The sequence below is a fragment of the Lithobates pipiens genome, unplaced genomic scaffold (genome assembly GCF_037356315.1).
Source record: "Lithobates pipiens isolate NorthernLeopardFrog02 unplaced genomic scaffold, aLitPip1_a1.2 Scaffold_13, whole genome shotgun sequence".
NCBI lineage: Eukaryota > Metazoa > Chordata > Amphibia > Anura > Ranidae > Lithobates > Lithobates pipiens.
In genome coordinates, this window is record NW_027507718.1 from 389,476,253 (window position 1) to 389,500,501 (window position 24,249).

Sequence of the window (24,249 nt, forward strand, 5' to 3'; positions counted from 1 at the left end):
TATCATAAGCGTATATTGATTGGTTTGCGCAAAAGTTATAGTGTCTCCAAACTATGGGAAAGATTTATGGCATTTATTATTTTTTTATTATTTTTCTTTTTTTTTTACTAATAATGGTGGTGATCTGCGATTTTTAGCGGTACAGCAACATTGCGGTGGACACTTTTGACAGATTTTTGGGACCATTGACATTTATACAGCGATCGGTGCTATAAAAATGCACAGATTATTGTGTAAATGTCAATAGTAGGGAAGATGTTAACACTAGGGGGCGATCAAGGGGTTAAATGTGTCCCCTAGTTAGTGTTTGTAACCATATGGGGATGTGACAGACTGGGGGGGAGGAGACATATCGTTTGTTCCTAGCAAGCAGAAGCCGCCATATATCTCCTCTCCCCTGACAGAACAGTGTAAGGCTGGCTTTCGTGCCCGTGATCGTGGATGGCCCGCGGCAATCGCACCCACTGGCCACACACATTGTGCTGCGCGTGCGCCTCCGGCGGCTCTAAAAGAGAAGAATGCACCCATACGTTGTTTTGTGCAGCCGTGCCATTCTGCCAACGTATATCGGCGTGGGCCGGTTGCCCAGTGGTTAAAATATATATTTTCTTTAATTATTTTTTGTTCGTTTTCCTTTGATAATAATAATAATAATAATAATAATAATAATAATAAATAAAATAAACAAATAAATCAGGAGATATCTATTTAAAAACCATGATATAATTCACCTGGATACACTTTTCTGCATGCTTGGATAAGGGTCTGGTATGGATTTGGGTGGGGCCCCATGCCGTTCCCCTTAAAATCTGTACCAGTCCTGGAAGGGTCTGATATGGATTGGGGGGGGGGGGGGGGTAGTAGCATTAGCTATAGACAGCTGTAGCTGTAACTCCTGCTGGGAGTTTTGCAGCATTTTTGCAGTAGCGTTTTTCAGCCATTTTTTTGCGTTTGCGGTTTTTAGCTTTTTTTTTTTTTTTTTTAAGAAAAACTATACTCCCACAAAAGCTTATGGCTCAAAAATGCCCATAAATGCCAACTGGCTGCTTTTTAAGCTTTTTCCAGAGTTCCACAGCATTTTTACAGATGAAAAACGTCTCTCAAACCCACTAGTTCTGGATTTTCTTTCCAGGCAGTAAATGCATCTGGCAAAAAATGCTGATTAAAGCCTATATGTGCATGGACACATAGGATAACGTGCTGGAGAGTTTACTAGCTGCAGAAAAAAAATAATAATAATAATAATAATATGCCTGAAGCCAAAAAAGAGCAGCTGACCAACTATAAAACACCTTCCAGCACTCAGTCCTCAGACTGGGGGGTCCCTCCAAACGCTGCAAAATCACACACAAGAGCGCAAAGGTCTAGTGCATTACCACCAAAACCATTTGTTGAAAACACACAACAGTGTTATTCTCACAATGTAGAAAATAAAAATCAAGCTCGTCATGTAAGACGCTCCAGCTCTGAGGAAGCGGGTTTGTCCCCCGAAATGCGTACGTTTCCTGCTGTGGCAACAAAGTCACCCGCCTCACCAGCTGGAGTGTCTTACATGACAAGCTTGATTTTATTTTCTGCCTTGTGAGTATAAGACCCCCTTCACACTGAGGCACTTTTCCCCAGTGTGAAAGTAGCCTAACACTGTCGTGCAGTGGTGGTGCGTCCATAAAGGTGCACCCCCGCTCTCCTGGCACCGCTCTAATCACCATAGATAGATTCATGCATTGCATGAATCTATCTATGGTCGCCGCTGACACCCCCTATTCAAGTGTCCGGCCCCTTTTCGGGCACCGGGCACCTGGATTAAAGCGATGGGGGGTTGGAAGCACCTGATTAGAGCTGCAGGCTCTAATAGGCGCCCAAAAAGATGAACAGCGGGCACAATGCTGTGCGTTCGCTTTTAACTCAGCTGTGTGTTAGCAAAGAGAAGGAATTCGCTTTGCTAACACTGACCCGCCTCTCAGCCAACCAGGTGCTTGGGTCTGCTACCGACATGTCACCTGTTTGGATTTAACGTTAGGTGCTGTGATTGGATGCCTGATAGAGAGGATGGAAGAAGACATTGAGGAGCATGCAGGACACTGCCACTGACCTGCTGTGAGACAGGTAAGTGCTGGGCGATGCATACTGGCAGCATTTGGTGGGGCATAGTAGCGGCAATTGATGGGCACACAGGCAGCATTTGATGGGGCACAGTAGCGGCAATTGATGGGCTCACTGGCAGCAATTGATGGGCACACTGGCAGAAATTGATGGGTACAGTAGCTGCGCTTGATGGGCACAGTGGCAGCATTTGATGGCACAGTGGCTGCGTTTGATGGGCACAGTGGCAGCGTTTGATGGTACAGTGGCAGCATTTGATAGCACAGTGGCTGCGTTTGATGGGCACAGTGGCAGCGTTTGATGGTACAGTGGCAGCGTTTGATTGCACAGTGGCTGCGTTTGATGGGCACAGTGGCTGCGTTTGATGGCACAGTGGCTGCAATTGATGTTTTTTTTTTTTTCTAGGGCTGTGGAAATTAAAGATTAATTCCTCGATTAATCGATTCATTGTTTTCATCGATCAAAATTCTTTTGGATTGGTACTCACCTCTCCGCCGGCTTCCGGGTCTTCAGGGAGTTCCATTGGAGATCCGGTGACATCATGGACATCAACGTCCCTGGACTCCTCCCCCCTTCTCCAAGTGCCTCCGTCTGCTAATGAAGGGAAGGTGGGAAGAGACCGTGACGTCGACGTTCTGATTGAAAGTAACGCGCACGGTTGAGGAGCTACACATGACATCACGCGCTGCTGCTCTACGCAACTAACACGATTGTCGGCTTTACATGCTCTGTTTTTATCATCTTTATGTGAGTAGTTTGTGTTTGAACACAAAAATAAAATCTTATACTTAAGCGGTGAGCACTTCGATCTTTTCTTTCTACCCATGACCTGGCATCCTTGCTGAGATCTAAGGAGACATGAGAGAAGTTTATGGTCCCTGTTAACCCTTTTGATACCCGCTTGCATGACCACCTGTCTGCACAGGGGTCCATGCCATAAGGTGAGAGTGATTAGTTAGACCCGAGGTGGAGGGATTGTCATGCTACTGTGGAAAAAAAATGACTTACGTCAGTGCTACAGTTTGAATTTAAAACGTATTTGTGTGAACTGTGAAGTTAAGTCATGGATTGTGGAAACTAACTAGTGTTGGGTGATTGTATATAGTGTTTACCACTGACATATGCAGAGTTGCAATGCAAGGAGATCAGCTAAAAGTAGTTGGATCTGTATGTGCGTTATAATTAATCGAAATTAGTCGATTCATAGATTTTAAAAAAATTGATTAATCAAACAGGATAATTTTAATCGGTAACAGCCCTATTTTTTTCAGCTTGTTTGCCCCCTCCCAAAAATTTGGAGCACCAAGACGCAACAAAAAGAGCAGCTGTAACAATGTCCAGTGTGTGTGAGGCCTCACCCTCCGCCATGGATGGGGGATGTTGGTCTTTTGGGCTCCCTAGGCTCATACCCTGGGATTCCTATTGGTGTACATTGTCACAAGGCTTGTGTGTGACAAGTGTGGCTTTCACAGTTTTTCATTGATTAGAATAAGATTTGTGTCAGTAATAACATGCTCCCCTCTTCATGTGCACACACTGCATGTGGTGAGGGACACCTGAGGTAGGTAAGAGCAGTGTCATGAGGTAGGTAGGAGCAGTGATGTGCACACTCCATGTGGCGAGGAACACACGAGGTAGGTAGGGGCAGTGACGTGAGGTAGGTAGGAGCAGGGATGTGCACACTCCATGTGGTGAGTGACACATGAGGTAGGTAGGAGCAGTGATGTGCACGCTACATGTGGTGGGGGACACATGAGGTAGGTAGGAGCAGTGGCATGAGGTAGGTAGGAACAGTGATGTGCACACTACATGATGAGTAACACATGAGGTAGGTAGGTAGGAGCAGTGATGTGAGGTAGGTAGGAGCAATGACGTGAGGTAGGCAGGAGCAGGGATGTGCACGCTACGTGTGGTGGGGGACACATGAGGTAGGTAGGAGCAGTGATGTGCACACTCCATGTGGCGAGGGACACATGAGGTAGGTAAGTAGTACAGTGATGTGCACAGTGTGTGCTCAGTGTCCAGTCACACACATTGCCCCGCCCCTCTACTATGACGGGAAGGAGGAGGATGCGGAGTGTGAAGGGGGAAGAGGCACTTGAGGCGCTCATAATACATCGGGCAGACGATCAGACACCATAATACATCTTGCAGACATCGCCCCGTGTATGAGGAAGGGGCGCTATGGAGCTGCTGAGGGGAGACGTCCATCTTCTGGTGTGGGTGACTGCGGCTGTGCTCCTGCTGACATTGCTGCTCTTCTCCACCGTCCCCTTCCTGGCTGATTACATTCGGAAATGGAAAATCATGAAGCCAATCCCCGGAGTGGGCCCCAATTATCCCCTGGTGGGGGACGCCCTGCTGCTGAAGCCCAATGGAGGAGGTACACTGTATACAGTAATGAGGAGGGTGGAGGGTGTATACAGACACTGAACACATCTCATAGACTGGAGCTCAGATAGGAAGTACAAGTGAACGCAGCTGATAGAGTGCAACTTTGGAGTTGCAGGGAGAAGGGGGGGGGTACTTTTTTTTTCCTGAGGGGGGTTCTGTCTTGGGCACCCAGAGCACTGTACATACAAATCATAGGTCTGGCAAAACCGCGCTGACAGTGGGAGGAGCCTTGGACCTGCACAGTAAGGGCTCATTTACACCACAATTTCTGTGTCCACTTTGTTTCTGCATCTCCATTTTATACATTTTTCCATACATTTACATGCGATTGCAGAGCATTTTTTGGATTTTTTTTTTCCATTTATTTTAAAGTGGTTAAAGCGGAGGTCCACCCTAAAGTGGACCTTCCGCTCATCGGAACCCTCCCCCCCCTCCGGTGCCACAATCGGCACCTTTCAGGGGGGTGCAGTTACCTGGATAATCCAGGTAACTGCACCCACTTCCGGGATAGCTCTCTGCGGAAAGGGGCGTAACTTACGCCTCTTTCCGCAAGTGCCCGCCCCTTCCCGCAAGTGCCCCGCTGCCTGCTGGGAAACACACAGATCCCAGAGGCAGCGGGGACCGTCCTCATTGCGCAGCGCGGCTCGCGCATGCGCAGTAGGGAACCGGGAAATGAAGCCGAAAGGCTCCATTTCCTGATTCCCATACCCAAGATGGCGGTGGCAGCACTCGAGTGTCGATCTAGAGATCGGCTTCGGGTGCCGACATCGCGGGCGCGCTGGACAGGTAAGTGTCACTATTTTAAAAGTCAGCAGCTGCAGTATTTGTAGCTGCTGGCTTTTAAAAAAAAAAAAAAACGCGGAGTCCCGGTGGACTCCCGCTTTAACACTCAAAAAAAAATGTAAATTCTGTCCCTTTAAGGCATGCTCTTTAGCACAGTGGTTGTGCCATGTCATTTTTCACTTCCTAACATGTAATATACCTGGTTGATCCTACCAGTTCCTGTGTCCCCCGGTCTGTGCTGACCACTGTAATTATGGCTGCTGAGCCCTGATGCCTTGGTCAGTTTACATGTCTCCATCACTCCGATCTCTGCTCTGAGCCTCTCTTCTCTCCCCCCGCCTGTCAGTATGAGAGCTGATTTTGTACCCAACCCTCCGGTCTCTATTCCGCTGCAATTTGCAGCAAAAAAATAAGAATTGTGTAAGGGGATAGAACAATTTAACTCCAGTGTGTTTTTTTTTTATATGTCAAGACTAAATACCGGTTTTCATCCCGCAGTCCCACGATCACATGATCCCCTACTACTGGCTGTCTGACGTCAGAGAGAATCTCAGCCCCTCCCACTGCTCTATTTAGATCAGAGAAAGAGAGCAGCGGGAAATCATGTGACTGCACAGCTGAGGGATGAAAAAAGGTATTTAGGCTTGTAATAAAAAAAAATAAAAAAATCATTGGACAGATTGATAGCGGCAGGAGACACTGGCTCCTGCTGCTGTCAGTCAAAAGCTGTGATGCAGGGGGCAGGGCTGAATCCTGCTGTCTGTGTCAATGGATGCAGCAGCGGGACTCGGGAGCGCGCACACATGGGTGCCCCCATGGAAAGCAACTTTCTGCTGGAACACCCGATGAAGAGGAGGGGCTTGTAGAACTGGCGGGGAACCCAGAAGTGGAGAATCAGTTCTGCTCTGTGCAAAACCCTTGCACAGGGCAGACAAGTATAGGAAAAACGGGGAACATGTTAGCTCTCTCGGCTGCGATATTACAGCGCTGGGGGGGCTTTGTTCCAAGTATTTCATAATGTGCTAGCATGCAAAAGCATACTAGCACATTATGACAATGCCTTGTAGGTTTTTTTTTTTTTTTTGCAACATCCATGGTTTAGAACTTCTTTAAGGGTTAATTCAGGTAGGTAATTAGTCCTGTCCTCCTTGTAGAGCCACAGGCAGATGCGTGTACATCCACCTTGGAGCTGTCACTATGCATTCAGATCCGCACAGAGACTCTTGGCTGAAGGTCAAATTGTGACATGCGTTTGTGTCTGTGCAGTCCCTGCGTGGGCCTCCACTTTTATGGGCTTCCTGCACACAGCTCCGGAGGTGGACACACGCATCCACAAGGAGGACCGGACTAATTGCCCATCTGAATGAGCCCTTATATCTGCAATGAACTCTGAAAAGCAATCAATGGTGGATCGCTTTCCAGAGAGCAGCACAGGAGAGGCTGAATGGCATTCAGAAGGTGATACTCCCACCTCCTAAGTGCCATTTTTTTTGACAGTTGAGCAGGGGATCAGCGGCAAAGACACAAAAATGCTTGGGCTGTGCAACTCCAGCACCTTAAGGTGGCCACCAGTTTGGACCCCGAGATCTCCCCCACTTATCTATGCCCCTGGCAGTGGGCATTAGCTGACTTTACTTGTAGTTCTCCATCCTCCAGTGCTGACATCTCCGTGCTTGCTCTTACCGCCCCATCACTGCTGCTGCCACTTCTTCTGCATCTATTGTCAATTATATACCTTTAAGTCCACTTTCATTTACGAATACACCGTGTATGGTAAATGATTGCATGGCTTTTTTTCATAAAATACTTTTTCCACCTTTTTTCATTCTTTGCTGCTTCTTAGCGCAGCTGATATTCTACCGCCTTTTTGCAGCAACTTCAAGAGTATAGGCAGCGGTGACCCCATGGGATGGTTTCTTGTTGGTGACAACATTGGTCCATGATTGTGTAACGTACAGTACATCTGCATGACTACTGATAGTTTCCAGTGAAAGGACAGTGACAGTGCATGTAGACAATTGGGACAAATGAGTGTTGTCACTTTAGAAAATAAGATTCTTGAACAAGGAGCTCCATGGCAGGATCATTAGGTATCATTTTAAAATAATCTTCATCTGTAAACATATTGGGTTTACGTATACATTAGGTGTGAACTACATGAGGCATTATGGTGGGTGTAGTTGTCCAGGGACAGCTTTAGGGACTGGAAAGTTGTGTTTAAAAAAAATGTCCCCTCTTTACCATAAATCGCCTCTAATTTGTTTGTTAGGATCTGCTTCTACCATCTTTAGCAGTTGAGGGGCTGTAAAACCCTGCAGTTGAGCTGTGTTTACACCGCCCTCCAACCTCACCCCCTTTAGCTGCAGACTCAGTGGCCAGGGGCCAAAGGCAATGCTTTAGCTTCAGCAAGAGTTCCACCCCTGTTGCTTTCATCGGCTGTAGCGGCTGCTGACCACAATATAATCAGGTGAATGGGACTGCTTGCAATGCACATGGTTGCAGCCCCCTTGTGCGTGCGTTCCATGGGTTAGAAGGCGATACAACGCCTCCTCACTGCCTGTCAAATGCTCTCTGAAGAGCATCAAAGTGTGGATTGCTCTTCAGAGAGGAGAGCAAGTGTGAGCAAAAGTTTAAATTATCCTATAGATTTCGTTCTACTTCACAATTGTGTCCCACTTGTTGGTGATTCTTCACAAAAAATTAAAATTTTATATCTTTATGTTTGAAGCCTGAAATGTGGCAAAAGGTTGAAAAGTTTAAGGGGGCCGAATACTTTCCCAAGGCACTGTATATACCCAATAGTTTGTTGGTGCTATAACTTTCATGCAAACCACTCAATATATTATTGGGATTATATATATATATATATATATATATATATATTAAACATGTACCAGAATACATTGTAACCACAATTTATGAAGACATTTGATTTCTTTTATTGGATATGTTTTTTAACAGAAAGTAAAAATGAATTATTTTTTTCCCCAAAAACGGTCGGTCTTCATTTATATCTCAAAAAGTTGAAAATGCAGCGGTGATCAAATGCCAAAGAAAGTTCAATCTGTGTGGAAATTTTTTTTATATATAAAACGGTCTGTTGTATACAGTATTGCATGACCAGTGCAATCACCAGTTAAAGTAGTATAGTGCCAAATAGCAAAAAAAAAAAAAATGGCCTGGTCATGAAAGGGGGGGGGGGGGGGGGGATTGGTAAAAATTTCCGATCTTGTATATTAAAAAGCCACATTTAAAATGCAGAGACATTTGCATTCCTTACTGATAAAACATGGCATGATTATGTATGTTAGTTTTAAAGATGTTATTTGGCAGAACATGTTACATACCCCAGCTCTGCTGTAAGATGATCCTGGAAATTATATTAAAGCTGAACTCCACAGGTGATATATTTTATACACTTAGATTTCCAGCACTTATATAATGTACATATATATTATACATTCACAACAGGTTCTGCCCCGCAAGGAGCTTAGAAGCTAATGAAGGTCCTTCACTCACATTCATATACTATGGCCAATTTACTTATCAGACTGTCTTTGGAGGGTGGGAGGAAGCCCACGCAGGCACAGGGAGAACATGCAAACACCAAACAGGTAGTGCCACGGGTGGGATTTGAACCTACAACCCAAGTGCTGCTGGGCAGAAGAGCTAACCTCTTAGCCACTGTGCTGCACTTACTCATTAGCCTGGCTTATTACAATGTAACTATGCATATGCGATACCCGATAGGCCTCTGAATGCTGGAAATCACTGTAATAGCCCAAGTCACTTCAGTGATGGCCGCGGTCTGCTGGGTCCCATTCTGAGCTGCTTCTCTTCTGTATAGTAACCACAGGACTCACGTGGCATGGCCATCATTCAGAGAATGCCTTGCATTTTCCCCATTCAGTGCAAAGAATTCTCTGATTGGATGAGGTAGAGAGCATGACATCACCACCCCTTCTCTCTTTTGGGGTGATTCAGCGCAACACAGCCACGGCAATTTTTTGCCCGAGCACTTCTGTTTTAAGGGTTGGTTCATACCACAATTCTGCGTTCCAGATGTGTTTCTGCATGGGCATTTTTGATATGTTCCTGTGTATTTTCTCATCTCAATTGAGGACATGTGCATTCCAGTACGTTTCTGATTTGTTTTGTGTTTCAGATTCCTGCCATACAGAAAAAAAAGGCAGCGTGTTCCACTTTTTTTGGCTACACTGGTGTCATTGTCAAAGTATCACAGCATTGCAAACTGGAAGAATGGCCTAGAAAGAAATAGTGAACACGGTGGTACTAAAGTGGTTAACAAGGCTCTAGTTAGTCTTCCAGTTGCTGTTGAAATAAACAAATGCACAAAGCAGCTGCTGTAATACTCTTTGGACCCAATTATTGGAACAATTAAGTATGTGCACTGATATTTATGAAGGTATGTGACTTGTCACCCAGTGTAGAGGCACTATTTGTTTTTCCTCTACAACATACAGCATGGCTCTGCCAGTCATGTGACTGTTCATTGCATCAAGCACAAGAATGTAGCCTTGAACTTAAAAACAGTTATGCTGCGTACACACGACTGGACTTTCCGGCAGACTAGGTCCGATGGTCTTCCCAATAAACTTTTGGCGACTAAGTCCGTTCGTTTTGCATGTGATGATTTAAACATGGAAGTTCAATAGCCAGTAGCCAGTAGCTTCCCTTATGTCGTGTTTGGTCCGTCGGACCAGCACACAGACGAATGGTTTTTCAGATTTTAGTCCGGCGGATAGATTTGAAACATGTTCTATGTCTAGGTCCGTCGGATTTATTTATTTTTATTTTTAAAAACGATCGGACTAGCCCACACGCGATCGGATTGTCCAACTGACTAATCCCTTCGGACCTAGTTTGCCGGAAAGTGCGGTCGTGTGTACGGGGCTCTTTATTTTGCATTAAAGGACTGATGAAAGACCTGTGTGCTTTATGTCCAGGGACTGTTTTTCTAGTTGGTACCTGTTATTTTTCTGTAGGTGAGGTCTGTTGTAAATGATGGTGTAGAGCAGGGGTAGTGAATTAAAATTCAAGGAGGTCCGGTCACCAAAAACTTTTTCCGGCCGAGGTCCAAATCACAAGTCTGGGCCATGAAAGATTGTAGGAGTCTTCTTTCCTTTTTTTGGCACAAGCCGCACTCTGGTGCTTTTGCTACCGTTTCCTCCACACACTCTAGTAATTCTCTGTAAATGTCCCCAATAGTGTCCCCACCTTGCATCAGGTTCCCCTACCAGATTTATTTATTACATTAGGTGCCCCCATAAATCAGTTGCCACCATCAGGGCACCCTCTTATATCAGGTGTCCACGTCAGAGTGACCCCTTGCATCAGGTTTCTTCATCAGAAGGCCACCTTACATCTGGTGTCTCCCATCAGTGTGCCCCCTTACATTAGGTGCCATAATCAGAGTGCTCCTTTAAATCGAGTATCCCCATCACACCAGGTGTGACCCTTTGCATGAGGTGTCCTAATCACAGTGCCACCTTACATCAGGTATTCCTGTGATGGTGCCCCTTGCATTAGGTGTCTCCATCACATAAAATGCCCATCAGTGTACTCTTAGCATAAAATAAGGGGCATGCTGATGGGCACATATGTTAACTGTGACCATCTTGAGTAAGGGCAGAAGATTTATCTAGCATTTACTCTGCCCCCTGCTGATGCCCATCTCACAGCTCCCAGCCGGGCCAGCAAGGTAAGACGTGGCATCACCTTCTCACTCGCTCCTGCGGTTCTTTATTTTGGCTCCCAGCTATCACTCCTTGCTGGCCACGGGGTATGATGCACATCACACATTTTGCCCATCAGGGGCGCTCTGATGGGAACAACAAAATGTGCCCATTATTGTGCCCCTGTAAATATTACATCTCACGTACCTTATTTGCAGGCAGGGAGCAAGTTGCAGGGGGCGTGAGCTGCATCAGGGGTCTTGCTGAAGGGGGGCAGGGCGTGCACATACACCACAGCCGGCAAGGAGTGAGAGCCAAAATAAGGAGCAGCAGGGAGGCAGGCCCGCAGGTGATATCACACCTTACCTTGCATCCTGGCCGGGAGCTGCGAGATAGGCAACAGCAGGGGACAAATTAAATGTTACATGAATCATCTGCCCTTACTCAAGATGGTCACAGTTAGAGGTGTTAGGAGGTGTTTTTAAAAGTGATTTCATCAGCAAAGCATGGCGACATGGATGGATGGAGTTTGCTGGAAATATAAAAAAACAAAACAAAAAAACAATATGAATTAGATAGCATTTATGGGTTGTGATGCTCAGATACAGTGTAGTTCTACTTTAACCCCTTCAGCTCCGGAAGGTTTTTAACCCCTTTCTGACCAGGCCATTTTTTGTGATATGACACTCTGATATTTTATCTAACAATTGCGCAGTCATGAGACACTGTACCAAAACAAAAACGTATGCCCTTTTCAACCACAAATAGAGCTTTTTTTTGGTGGCATTTGATAATCCCCTTACAGTTTTTATTTTTGCGCTATAAACAAATAAACCCGACAATTTAAAAAAATAAATAAATACATTTATACGGAAAATTATTACCATACTTACCGTAATTTTCCTTTCCTGGGGCTTATGTCAGCCTACGAATGGGTCAGCTCCACCCCTCTGACCCCACAGGACAACCCCCTGCTCAAATAAAAAGGAGGGCTTACCCGATACCCCAGCATTTCTATCTGGTAAGCCCTCCTTTTTATTTCAGGAGGGGGTTGTTCTGTGAGGTCAGAGGAGTGGAGCTGACATGATGAGCCCAGGAAAGTAAAATTACAGTAAGTATGGTAACAATTTTCCGTATTCCTGGGGCTAATAATGTCAGCCTACGAATGGGATATACAGTTCCTTGCAAAAGTATTCACCCCCCTTGGCTTTTTACCTATTTTGTTACATTACAGCCTTTAGTTCAATTTGTTTGAATCTGAATTATATGTGATAGATCAGAACACAATAGTCCAAGTTGGTGAAGTAAAATTAGAAAAATATATACATTAAACTTTTTCAGAAATAAACTGATAATTGGCATGTGCGTATGTATTCACCCCCTTTGTTATGAAGCCCATAAAAAGCTCTGTGCAGCCAATTACCTTCAGAAGTCACATAAATAGTGAAATATCCACCTGTGTGCAAACTAATTCTCACATGTCTGTCATTACGTACATACAAAATAAAAAAAAATGTAATCCAAATATTTGATGATCCCTAGGAGCATCATCAAATCAATCATAACTGAATGGAAAGAATATGGCACAACAGCAAACCTGCAAAGAGATGGCCGCACACCAAAACTCACGGACCGGGCAAGGAGGGCATTAATTAGTGTGGCATTGCAGAGACCGAAGGTAACCGTGGGAGGAGCTACATAGTTCCACAGCAGAGACTGGAGTATCTGTACGTAGGGCGACAATAAGCCGTACGATCCATAGAGTTGGGCTTTATGGCAGAGTGCCCAGAAGAAAGCCATTACTTTCAGCAAAAAAAATAAAATAAAATAATACACACACACTCAGAAAAACAAAATGGCATGCTTTGAGTTTGCGAAAAGGCTTGTGGGAGACTCCCAAAATTGTATGGAGGAAGGTGCTCTGATCTGATGAGACTACAATTTAACTTTTTGGCCATCAAAGAAACCCTATGTCTGGCGCAAACCCAACACATCACATCACCCAAAGAACACCATCCCAGTTCTTCAGCAGTCTGGGCTGGGAAACTGGTCAGAGTTGAGGGAAAGATGGATGTTACTAAAAATGGGGATATTCTTGAGCAAAACATGTACCACTCTGTGTGGGATTTGAGGCTAGGACGGAGGTTCACTTTCCAGCAGGACAATGACCCCAACCACACTGATAAAGCAACACTTGGTTTAAGAGGAAACACATATGTTGGAATGGCCTAGTCAAAGCCCAGACCTTAATCCAATAGAAAATCTGTGGTCAGACTTAAAGATTCCTGTTCACAAGCGCAAACCATCCAACTTGAAAGAGCTGGAGAAGTTTTGCAAGGAGGAATGGGCAAAAATCCCAATGGTAAGATGTGGCAAGCTCATAGAGACTTATCCAAAGCGACTTGGGAGCTGATAGCCATAAAAGAGTGGCTCTACAAAGTATTGACTTGGGGGGGGGGGGGGGTGAATAGTTAGGCACATTGACATTTTCTGTTACTTTGTCCTAATCTTTTTTGTGTAGCAAACATCTTCAAAGTTGTGGGCATGTTCTGTAAATTAAATGATGCAAATCCTCAAACAATCCCTGGTAATTCCAGGTTGTGAGGCAACAAAACACGAAAAATGGCTACTTTTGCAAGGCACTGTAGCTAGCATGAACGGAAAGGGTGGGACCAAGCAAAATAAAATAACAAGAAACTATGCAGACGGAATGCAAAAAAAAAAAAAAAAAACACCACCAAAAATTGCATCCACCCTTGACCAATCTTCCTGTCTCGAAAAACTGCAGACAAAGCAAGATTGCACCACTTCTCAACTTATATGAAAAAGGTCCAACCTTTCAAAGAAAAGACGGAACTGGATTAACAATCACTCTGGTCTTGAAATAGCTCACTTGGCTGAGGAAGCTTGGATTTTTTCCGAGACCCGAATGGTTGTTGATTTAGCTATAAGGTTGCTCGCATTAAATGTGCCACCAAAAACTGATCTTTCACACAACGAACAGTTAGAGCTGCAACGGTCGACAGCTGGACTGAGCCAAGCCTTTTGTCTAGGGCCAATTGGAAGAACTCCAAGACCTCAATAAGAGAGGAAGACTAAGGATTGAATCGAATAACCACTGCTACCCCAAAGATCTTTTTCACATGCTATAGTACGTAGCATTTAAGGATATCTTCCAAGATTCGAGCAGCATCCACTGGACCTCTTCTGCTATGCCCACCTGGGCTAGCCTGCTTCTTACAAATAACCAGGCCATACAATTAAGCTATATTGGAATGAGGCATGCCGCTCCAGTAACAAAGATCTCTGAAGTGCCATCAGCAGAGCGCTCAACAACTGCCACAACAGCGGAAACCATGAACGGATCGTGTTCAGGATTAGACAAGTTTGAGGAAAAATGTATACAGGCCAGAAAATCCAGGGCTGGGACAGAGCATCCTGACCCCTGCTTTTCTGATGGAAGAACCAGCAGAAGAACACTGGCAGGAGAAGCCATTAAATATACTTGCGTCGTGTCCCACTGAGTAAACAGTTGTAGGAAACATCCATTTACTTAGAAAAAAGAAGTGTCTGCTCAAATATTTTCCACCGCGGAAAGGCAAGCGACTGACAGGGACAACAAATTGCACTCCAGCAACTGAAAAAATGTATGCCGCAATCTGCCCAAGGGTGCTTATACCTCCTCGATTCGACACATATGCTACCGTTGTCTGTCTGAATCCGCACAATGGCCCTAAAGCAGCAGAGCAAAGGTCAGTAATGCCTCCTGTGCCGCCATCAACGCTAGAACAAGGAATTGCTCTCTTCGATCTTCCTTGAGCAAACTGGTTCTGACGGTGAGCTTGACCCACTGCTGGAGTAAAGCAAACTTAAGGTGTTTGAGATGCCATCAAGCCCAGGTCAATGTGGGGACTGCTGCATTAACACCCTCATACAATTTTTGCTTATATCAAATGACTCATGAGCATCATCTTCTGTGCAAGGAACACCTTCCCCACTACTGTCGATTGAGACACCCAGATACACTAACCTCCATGAGGGAACTAGCTGGCTCTTGCTGAAAATGATCGACCAATCAAAGCTCTGTAGCATCTCCAGGACCCTCGCCCGATGATTTAGAAGCCCTTTAAATTACTTTCACTGCTTTCAGTCTAAAAGGCATCTCACCAACCTTAGAAATGAGGAATTAAAAGCAGACATGGGTCATCCTTCTACATATATTCTTCTTTTAGAAAAGTCTGAAGAAGGTTGGTCGGCCCAAGAAAGCTCTTAAGTCCAGTTACTGGCTTCAGCAGGAAAGCTAGATCTTGCACAAGGTGAGTCCAAACAGCTCTTTCAGAGTGTCTTGACCTCATGCTTAATGAATTGTCTAGCATGATCTTAATCATTCATAAAGTCATGTTCATGCAAATCTTGGTAGACGCTGAAGAGGCCTGCTTTTCATGGGAATCAGATGGGCACTGTCCCCTACCTTCTCTATTAGCACTGGTCTTTATTTGGGTTTGCCATTTGCTTTTCTGCAGAAAAAGAAGGCAAAAACATTGAGCTTGTGCAATGACTATTAAACAGCAGTGCAGTGCCTCCTCCATAAGGAAGCTCAGTAACCCAGTAATAAAGAAAAATTTCCATTCCAGCCATGATATTATACAGCTTCTCCATTGAGAGCGATTTACACTCATATGCTGCCCAAGAGACCAGCAGACGGGCTCCCTGATAGATTATGCATTTACCATGTGAACACAGGGACCACATCCTAGTCCAGTGGTTCTCAACTCCTGTCCTCAGAACACACTAACAGGCCAGATTTTATGTATTACCTTGGGAAGATGCAGACTAAAATACTGCAATCACTGAGCAGCAAATTATATCACCTGTGATGTATTTCAGTTATCTTGCAAACCTGGCCTGTTAGTGGGTACTGAGGACAGGAGTTGAGAACCACTGTCCTAGTGGAACTGGATGGCCAGACCAACGTTTATTCAGGCTAGGTAGGAGACGTGCCAATCTTATGGACCCTGTCCCCTCACAGGATGAGTGAAAACACCTCCTTAAGAGTGTATTGACCACGTGTTTAATGAATGTGACAACCTAGCTGGTGTCGACATCTTTGACCTTGGCTGCTTGAAGCAGGATTCATACAGTCACGTTCATTTGTATCTTCTCTTGCGGAGACTCAAGTGGATTATTTGCCTGGGAAGCCCCTGAGACTGCACATTGGCAGAATAGGCAAACCTCACTGGGCCAATGGAATACATTGACCACATGCTTAACGAACATCACAACCTGTTAGCTGCCATCATCTATCCTTGGTTGCTTGAACAAAGCAGTATTCTTGCAGTCACACTCAGCCTTAATCTCTTAGGAAGAGTCTGAATAGGATTACACACCTGGAAAGGCTTGGAGATTGTTCATCGTTGGAACAGCTAACCCTTTCACAGAGCGAGTGGAAACACTCCTTAAAGCTGGCCCTACACCTATAGATTATATGCAGATTTTGTATGGTTAGATGGAAAAAGGGCAACAGATTTCATGGATGGAGGAATCTCCCACTGGGCCAAGCTTCAGTATCACGCTAGTCTGCCCCGCTGGCTCTCAACCTAAACAGTGCCTGCACCCAATCAGAATGTTCAGGTATTATGAGAGCCAGCGGGACCAACTAGCAAGATATGGAAGCTTGGGCCAGTGGGAGATTATTACATCCACTCAGTTCAGCGTAGATGGAGGAATCTGTTCCACTTTTTCCATCTGACCATAGAAAATCTGCAGATAATCTATAGGTGTATGGCCAGTCTAAAGCCTCATACACACAATAGGACTTTGTACAAAGGGCGTCGGCCCTGAACTTGTATTGCATACACACAGCAGGACTTTTTCAGCCAACTTTCACCAAATCATGTGGTTTTTCTGCTCTTTACCGCCACCTTTGGTTAACTTTTGTTGTTTGTATTGTTGTCTAATCTTTTCCATTGGTTCTGAGCATGCCTGTTTGTACTTTGTACAAAAGTCCTATGGTTTTTTTGTACACACGATCAGACTTTGCTCCATCGGACTTTTGATGCCAGAAAGTTTGTCCGTTCGCACAGCCAACAAAAGTCAGATGAAAACCAAAAAAGGTTGTCCGATGGAGCGTGCACACGGTCGGATGTTGCTCCAAAACAGCTAATTTGCATGTTTGTTGTCAAAAAGTCTGATCGTGTGTATGGGCCTTAAGAGTGTATTGACCATGTGCTTAAATGAATGTGACAGCCTATTAAGCGTTGCCATCCTTATCTGCTTGAACCAACAGGATTCATACCATCACATCCATGTGTATCCTCTATTGGAAGAGTCTGGAGGGAGTTGATTCTCCCACAGTGTGAATGAAAACCACCCCTTTAGGCTTTGTCTCCACTAGTGCGACTTGTCATGCGACTTTGGACAAAGTCACATGACTAGTCACAGCCCATTGATCTCAGTGGCACTCATTCCCATCTATGCGACTTTTAAAAGGTGCCTGCACTACTTTGATGCAACTTTGGAGTCAAAACAGTGGAAACTTAGCCCAAGAGTATTGCCCACATGTTCAATGAATGTGACAACCCTATAGGTGTCGTCAAGATTCATACAGTGCTTTGCATACCAAAGGATGAGTGGCACAGGATCAATTTAAGGCAGTTCTTGATGCCTGCCAAACCAGAGGGACTAAATGGTCAAAATCCATAGTTCATTTCTCATACACTTGAAAGAAAAAAAAAAACTTACCTGAACACTGCCCCTTACCTCGTTAGTAATGGCTGGCTTCCATAAAGATTTGATGCAAATGGCTGTGCAGGAAATGGGCAGTAAGGCCCCATTCACACCTGAGCTTTTTGTAGCTTGAAGCCTGAAGCTATAAAACGCTGGAGGGGAAAAAAAAATCTATTATTCTCAATGGAGATGGTTCACATCTCCACTCCATGTCGCCTGAAGCTCAAACAAGTTCTGGACCCTTTTTTGTCGCTCAGATCGGGCAGATTTGGGCCTTTCTCTTCTTTTTACATTGGTGACCCTTTGCCCTGTACAAAATCGCGGCAAAAAACACTGCAAAATCTCGGTAAAAATGCTGCAAAATTGCGGTAAAGTCCCAACATTTTCTGCCTGAAAACGCTATGTTCAGGTGTGAATGGGGCCTAAGAAAGACAAGGAGGTAACCCTACACAGTCTTACTGCACCAGGACCTCTTGACTTCACTTATGTCTCTGTAAAAAATATCAAATCCCTGATAAACAGGATACTAAGCAACTACTTCAAAGGATAGCCCTGCAGATTAATAAAGCAGTGCAAAACAAATCTAATGCAATAGGAATTCGCTTGTTTGCCAATAATCCTCTAACCACAGCTAAAGGGAGGCTGACTGACACAGCAGCTTCTCAGAGTCCTGACATTAGCATGAAACAAACTCAGCTATGCCAGAAGCAGGACAAGGATAAAAAGGGCTTGTTCAGTACAGAAAGAAAAGGCAGGATCACAATAATATTCTGCACAGCTTACCCATAACTAGTACAGATCTCTCTTCTTTTTTTTTTTTTTTATCTGTATTTTTCTTCAAAAGTAGAGTGAGGTTGGCCGAACACTACACAACTGTCCAACCTCTCCCAGATCCACCTTCCATCATTCAATGCAAGGGTGTGCCTGATTGCACACAATTAAGTGGGTTTATGGTTGATCTCAATCTACATGGTTTTGGTAAACCTAAAGGAAAGCAGAACAAGAACTGCAGAGTGTACGGCCAGTTTTCCACCCCAATAGCCAACGTGCAGCCAGGCAGGTACCCCCACTCCACCGCAAGTTGCTGTGGAACTCAAAGACACCCCAGCTGCCATATGGGGAGCTGTGCAAGCAAGAGAAACCTCACTGAATGAAGTAAGATGCATTACAGACAAAATAAAAAGGTAAAATCTGGCAGAATGACATACACCCCCAAGAAAGCGGGGGGAAGCTATGCTTCCACTAACCATGGACCTCCAATTGCACCATGTAGGCCATATACATCTGCCTAGGAATCACAGATCAGCAGAGGATTTACTGCTGACTAGGGATGAGCTCAGGCGTGTTCGCATGGAACACATGCAGAGCCCACCAGGAAGTCAGCACAGCGCTGCGCCGACTTCCTGGCGGTCTGTGCACGTGTTCCATGCGAACACGCCTGAGCTCATCCCTACTGCTGACCAAGACTCCTCCAGTTAGGGATCTTCATTATTCCCTCTTTTCCCGTTCTTTCAGTAGCAGGAAGGCTGTCCTGGAACAAGGATAAAAAGGAACACTGGGGTATGGGGTAAGCTCTCCTGTTGTTTGTGAAGGGGGGTTGTTCTGTGGGGTCAGAGGGATAAGAGCTGACTCATTCGTAGGCTGACATGATTAGCCCCAGGAAATCTAATTTCTTCATCAATTTAGGCCAATATGTATTCTGCTACATATATGTGGTAAAAAATCCCAATAAGCGTATATTGATTGGTTTGCGTAAAAGTTATTGTATCTACAGACAATGTGATCTTTTTTTATGGACTTTTTAATTTTGTTTATTGTTTTTACTAGTAATGGCGGCGATCAGCAATTTTTAGCGGGATTGCGGCATACAAATCTGGCACTAAGCGATGCTTTTTGAGGACCAGTGACACCAATACAGTGATCAGTGCTAAAAATTATGCACTGTCACTGTATAAATGACACTGGCAGGGAAGGGGTTAACATCAGGAGCGATCAAAGGGTTAAGTGTGCTCCTAGGATGTGCTTCCTAACTGTGGGGGGAATGCTGACACTGGAGGAAAACAGAGATCCATGTTTCTGCTTAGCAGAAACACAAGATCTCCTCCATTTTCCTCCCTCACAGAATGGCGGTTTGCCTTGTTTACATAGGCAGACAGCCGTCCTGTCTCTCCTCTGAATGATCGCAGGTAGCCTTTGGTCCCTGCGGCCGCCAGACCTGCGACCTGTGTCCAATCGCAGCGAGAGCGTGGCTCCGATGGAACGCGCACGTGCCCCAGAGCTGACGACAGCGATGATTTACGGGTACGTGATTATGCGCTTAAGGGGCGCCCTGCCGCAGTTCATGTAAAAATATTAAAAATATTTTACAAATGTAAAATCATCATTTGTTAGAACATTACTTAGAGCATCAAATATTTCCAGAATATGTTTTCTGAAAGCAGAGGTCCTGCAGAATAAAATGGTAGCAGTTTTTTCACAAAGTATTTACACAACTGATGTAAATCGTCCATGCGATTGAGTCCTTACAACTTGTCCAAACTTTTCTTCATGCCACAAAGACCTTTTCATTGTTACATTTTATTTCAGGAACTTTAAAGCATAGTAACTGCAAATACAGCATATTTTTTAAACACGCTGTTTCCTGTAGTAGTTATTTACTAATGTATTTGGCCTGGGGTGTCAAGACATTAGCACACAACCTTCTACAATTACAATTCAAAAACCAGAAGTCAGCACTCCGGGCTGATAATGTATCCCCAGTCTCAGGAATACCAGGTGCAGGCTGAGTATGAAATCTACGCTCTGTATGAAATCTTACAGAAAACAAACATCTGACATAAACTGGAAAAAGTTCTATACTGGGAGTTTGTGATTTTGATATTTGCACAGTGTGCATCCCTTTAACATCTAATTATATTGAGACTGTGTATTGCAGGGGGTCTTGAATTAACATGGTAGTAAAGTCTGCTTTGTGATTTTTTACCTACATGAATATCTCCTAAAATGTTCTTCGGGCAGAGGTCTGAATCTGATGTTTGTGCTATAACACATTACAGCCCCCCTGTACATCAGTGTCTTTATCCTAACCGTCATATTATAACCCCTTTTCACATCACAACCCCCTTGACATCACAGTCATCCCTCATTTACATCAATGTCCACAGTTCCCCTTTACATTACAGACCCCCTCCACATCACAGTCCCCCTCCACATCACAGTCCCCCTCCACATCACAGTCCCCCTTTAGGCCCCATTCACACCTGGGCGTTTTGTAGCTTCAAACTACAAAACGCTGGAGGGGAAAAAAAAACAATTATTCTCTATGGCGATGGTTCACATCTCCACTGCTAAACACTTGAAGCCAGAAGCTTCAAAACGCCAGAAGCTCTAACAAGTTCTGGAACTTATTTTATTTTTTTTCTTTTGGCAGATTACAGGTGTTTTTCAGCTTTTTACGTTGGTGACCTTTTGACCTGTACAAAATTACGAAAAAATAACGCAAATTTCTGCCTGAAACCGCTATGCTCAGGTGCGAATGAGGCCTTAAAGCAGTCCCACAGTGTCCTAGGTTCCCCTACACATCACCATACCCCACATTGTAATCTCCGTCACATCGCAATGTCTCTTTTTAAGGATGAGCTCTGGCGTGTTTGCGCAGCGCCAGCCATGAAGTCGGCACTGCGCTAATCACAGGCAGGGAGACATTTTCCAATCTCTGCAGCCTCGCATCAGGACGATGTCTCGCTGCCTGTGATTAGCGCAGTGCTGTGCCGACTTCCTGGCAGGCTCTGCACGTGGGCTGTGCGAACACGCCGGAGCTCATCCTTAGTCTCTTTACATAACAGTGCCCCTCACATAACTGTGCTCCTTAATGCAGTGCCCTTTTACATCACGGGGGGGGGGGGGGGTGTTATTTATTAAAGGCAAATCCACTTTGTACTACTAGTGTACTTGGAAGTGCAGTCACTGTAGATCTGAGGGGGACATGCATGGAAAATAAAAAACAGCGTTTTTTCTTGTACATGATTGGATGATAAAATGGTCAGATCTTACCCTCAGATCTAAAGCGAGTGCACTTGTAATGCAAAATGGATTTGCCTTTTAGTAAATCAACCCCAGTGTTTTCTTTACATTGAAGTGCCCTTCATATCAGAGTGCCCTATTCAATGCAGGGCAGAGGCACTATATCAGCCTAGAGTGTCCTCTGCTGGGTCTCCCATTCTGCAGCTGCTGTCATCCTCACAGTAAGGTAGGGAACAGGAGTTTTCAGATCTGGACTGAGGGTGGGAGGTGCCCAACTTATTATGTTAACAAGGGGGTGATTACTTGCTTGAAAAGACTCCCGCTCTTGGCCCCAATCTACAGATCCTCCCCATCCCTGTGAGGATGACAGTGTTGGTGGGAAGGGTGAACCGAGAGAGGACACCTAGCTGTTAAGTGGCATGTCCAAAGTCTGGACAGGACTGTCGGCCATTTAGTAATCACTGATGTACTTGCAGCACCCTCTACCAATAGGTAGGTGCTAGTAATAGGATTTTTTACTAGATGGACTGTCAGTGCAGGTAAATTTAGGCAGGCCTATGCTGCAAGCTAGGCCTGTCTGTTTTGATCTGGGGGCTGGGAATGGTTTGAGTAGCAGTGGGTGTGGCCACCTGTGCTCTAGTTCTGAGGCGCCGCCCCTGCTTTCATGGAGAATGTTCTGGAATAGGGGCAGGAATTGAAGTGGCAGGCAGCTCATCTGGGAGCCCTGACCAATCCCTAACTGGTATTGGCAGGGGACAGGCCTCTTATATAAGCTGAGATAACATGCCACTGGGAGGAGTGGTGGGCCGGGTGAAGTGGAGAATGAAATACTAGACAGCAGCAGGAGGGCACCCCCCATCTGCACTGATCGCAGGAGGAGGCCCAGGAGAGCTGTGAGGGAACTTCACCTTTACACGGTCGTTGGCAATGTCTTTATCTTTACATGGTCATTGATAAGGCATTCCTGGAGCAGAGGGGCAGGTGAAGCTGTCGGAACCTATGGTCCAGTTACGTTCCCCATCAAGGACTCGGGGCAGACTAAGGTCAGTGAGTGTACCACAGTGGAGGGCTGTATGTGCCAGGAAGTCTGTGAGGGAACTTCACTTCTACACGATCATTAGTGAAGTCCTCGTCATTTCATGGTCAATGATGAGGAGTCCTGGATCAGAGGAGATTGTGGGGAGTTGTGTCAAATCGATGTAGCCTGAGGGCAAAGGATTTGAAAGCTGGGCTAGCTGGGAACAGTAGTCCACCACTCAACATGTGCTTTTAAACTACTAGGCCCCCGGGGAGAGGTGCTGCAGGCCTCTGGCCTAGTAGCAGTGAGCAACCAGAGCCAGCTTGAGGAACTATTCAGAGTGCGTCCTTGCTTACAGAAGATGTGACATTACATTACATTGATAACTACAGGATAAGTTTTGTGCAGGAGGAGAGGATTTCTGGGAACATCGCCCTTACACGGTCAAGAGTGATGTCCTCATCCTTACACGGCCAAGAGGGAGGAAATTATGAAAACAATAGTCTGCAGGAGCTGCACAGAGGAGGAGCAATAGTCTGCATGGTGATACAGGAGAAAGATCATAGCTGTTAAACATGCACTTCATCTCTTCAGGCTCAGCCCATGTGCTAATCTGTAAATCTCTAAGTATGATGGCGAAATTAATTATTCTATGGGCATCCCATATACCCCTTTCCCCCAACCAAGTTCTATCCACCAATAAACAAAGACAAAACCACCAAAGGACTGTTCATTGTCTCTGCAAGTGATATATGGGAGTCTGGCAGTGGGGTGAAATGGTGGATGTTAGTGGCAACTACACTGCTACATACTGTATAAATCAGATTTCCCAGACTCATCCCCCACCCCCTATGCCCCCCCATCTCTAATATTAAGCCCACATGGGGTGAAACATGTTTGAGGATTTTTTTGCAGCAAACCATATCCATAGTTGGACCCCTTTCACACCGAGCCACCCTGGGCGTCAGCGGTAAATGGGTGCTATTTTTAGTGCCGCTTTACCGTTGCTATTCCGCTGCTAGCTGGGCGATTTTAATCCACGGATGTGGAACTCTCTCCCACAATTGGTGGATGCAAGGAGTGTGGATATCTTTAAAAGACTCTAATGGTGCGTACACACGACCGGACTTTCTGGCAGAATAGGTCAGACGGAATCATTCTGTCAGATATTCTGATTGTGTGCAGGATAATCTGATCGTTTTACTGTAAAAAATTCAGACGGACCTAGAAATAGAACATGTTTCAAATTTTGTCAGACGAACTCGATTCCTATTGGGAAAACCGTTCGTCTGTATGCTGGTCCAACGGACCAAATATGATGCAAGGGCAGCTATTGACTACTGGCTATTGAACTTCCTTTTCTAGTCCTGTCGTATGTCATCATGTTCAAAACGAACAGACTTTCGTCCGTTCGTTTGGAAGTCCGTCTGACATTTTCTGCCGGAAAGTCTGATCGTGTGTACGCAGCATTAGGATTCTTAAAGGATACAACATACAGGGATATGG

The 24,249-nt window shown here is 45.1% G+C and overlaps 1 protein-coding gene across 1 annotated transcript in view; it reads left to right on the top strand.

Annotated features, from left to right (window-relative positions):
* Nucleotides 1-4,187: 4,187 nt before the first annotated feature.
* LOC143975212 (cytochrome P450 4V2-like) overlaps nt 4,188-24,249 on the top strand; it is a 75,477-nt gene continuing 55,415 nt past the window's right edge. Inside the window, exon 1 of the mRNA XM_077477354.1 lies at nt 4,188-4,486. Within this exon, the coding sequence (XP_077333480.1) occupies nt 4,288-4,486 (199 nt within the window). The 5' untranslated portion in view covers nt 4,188-4,287. The remainder of the gene's footprint in view (nt 4,487-24,249) is intronic.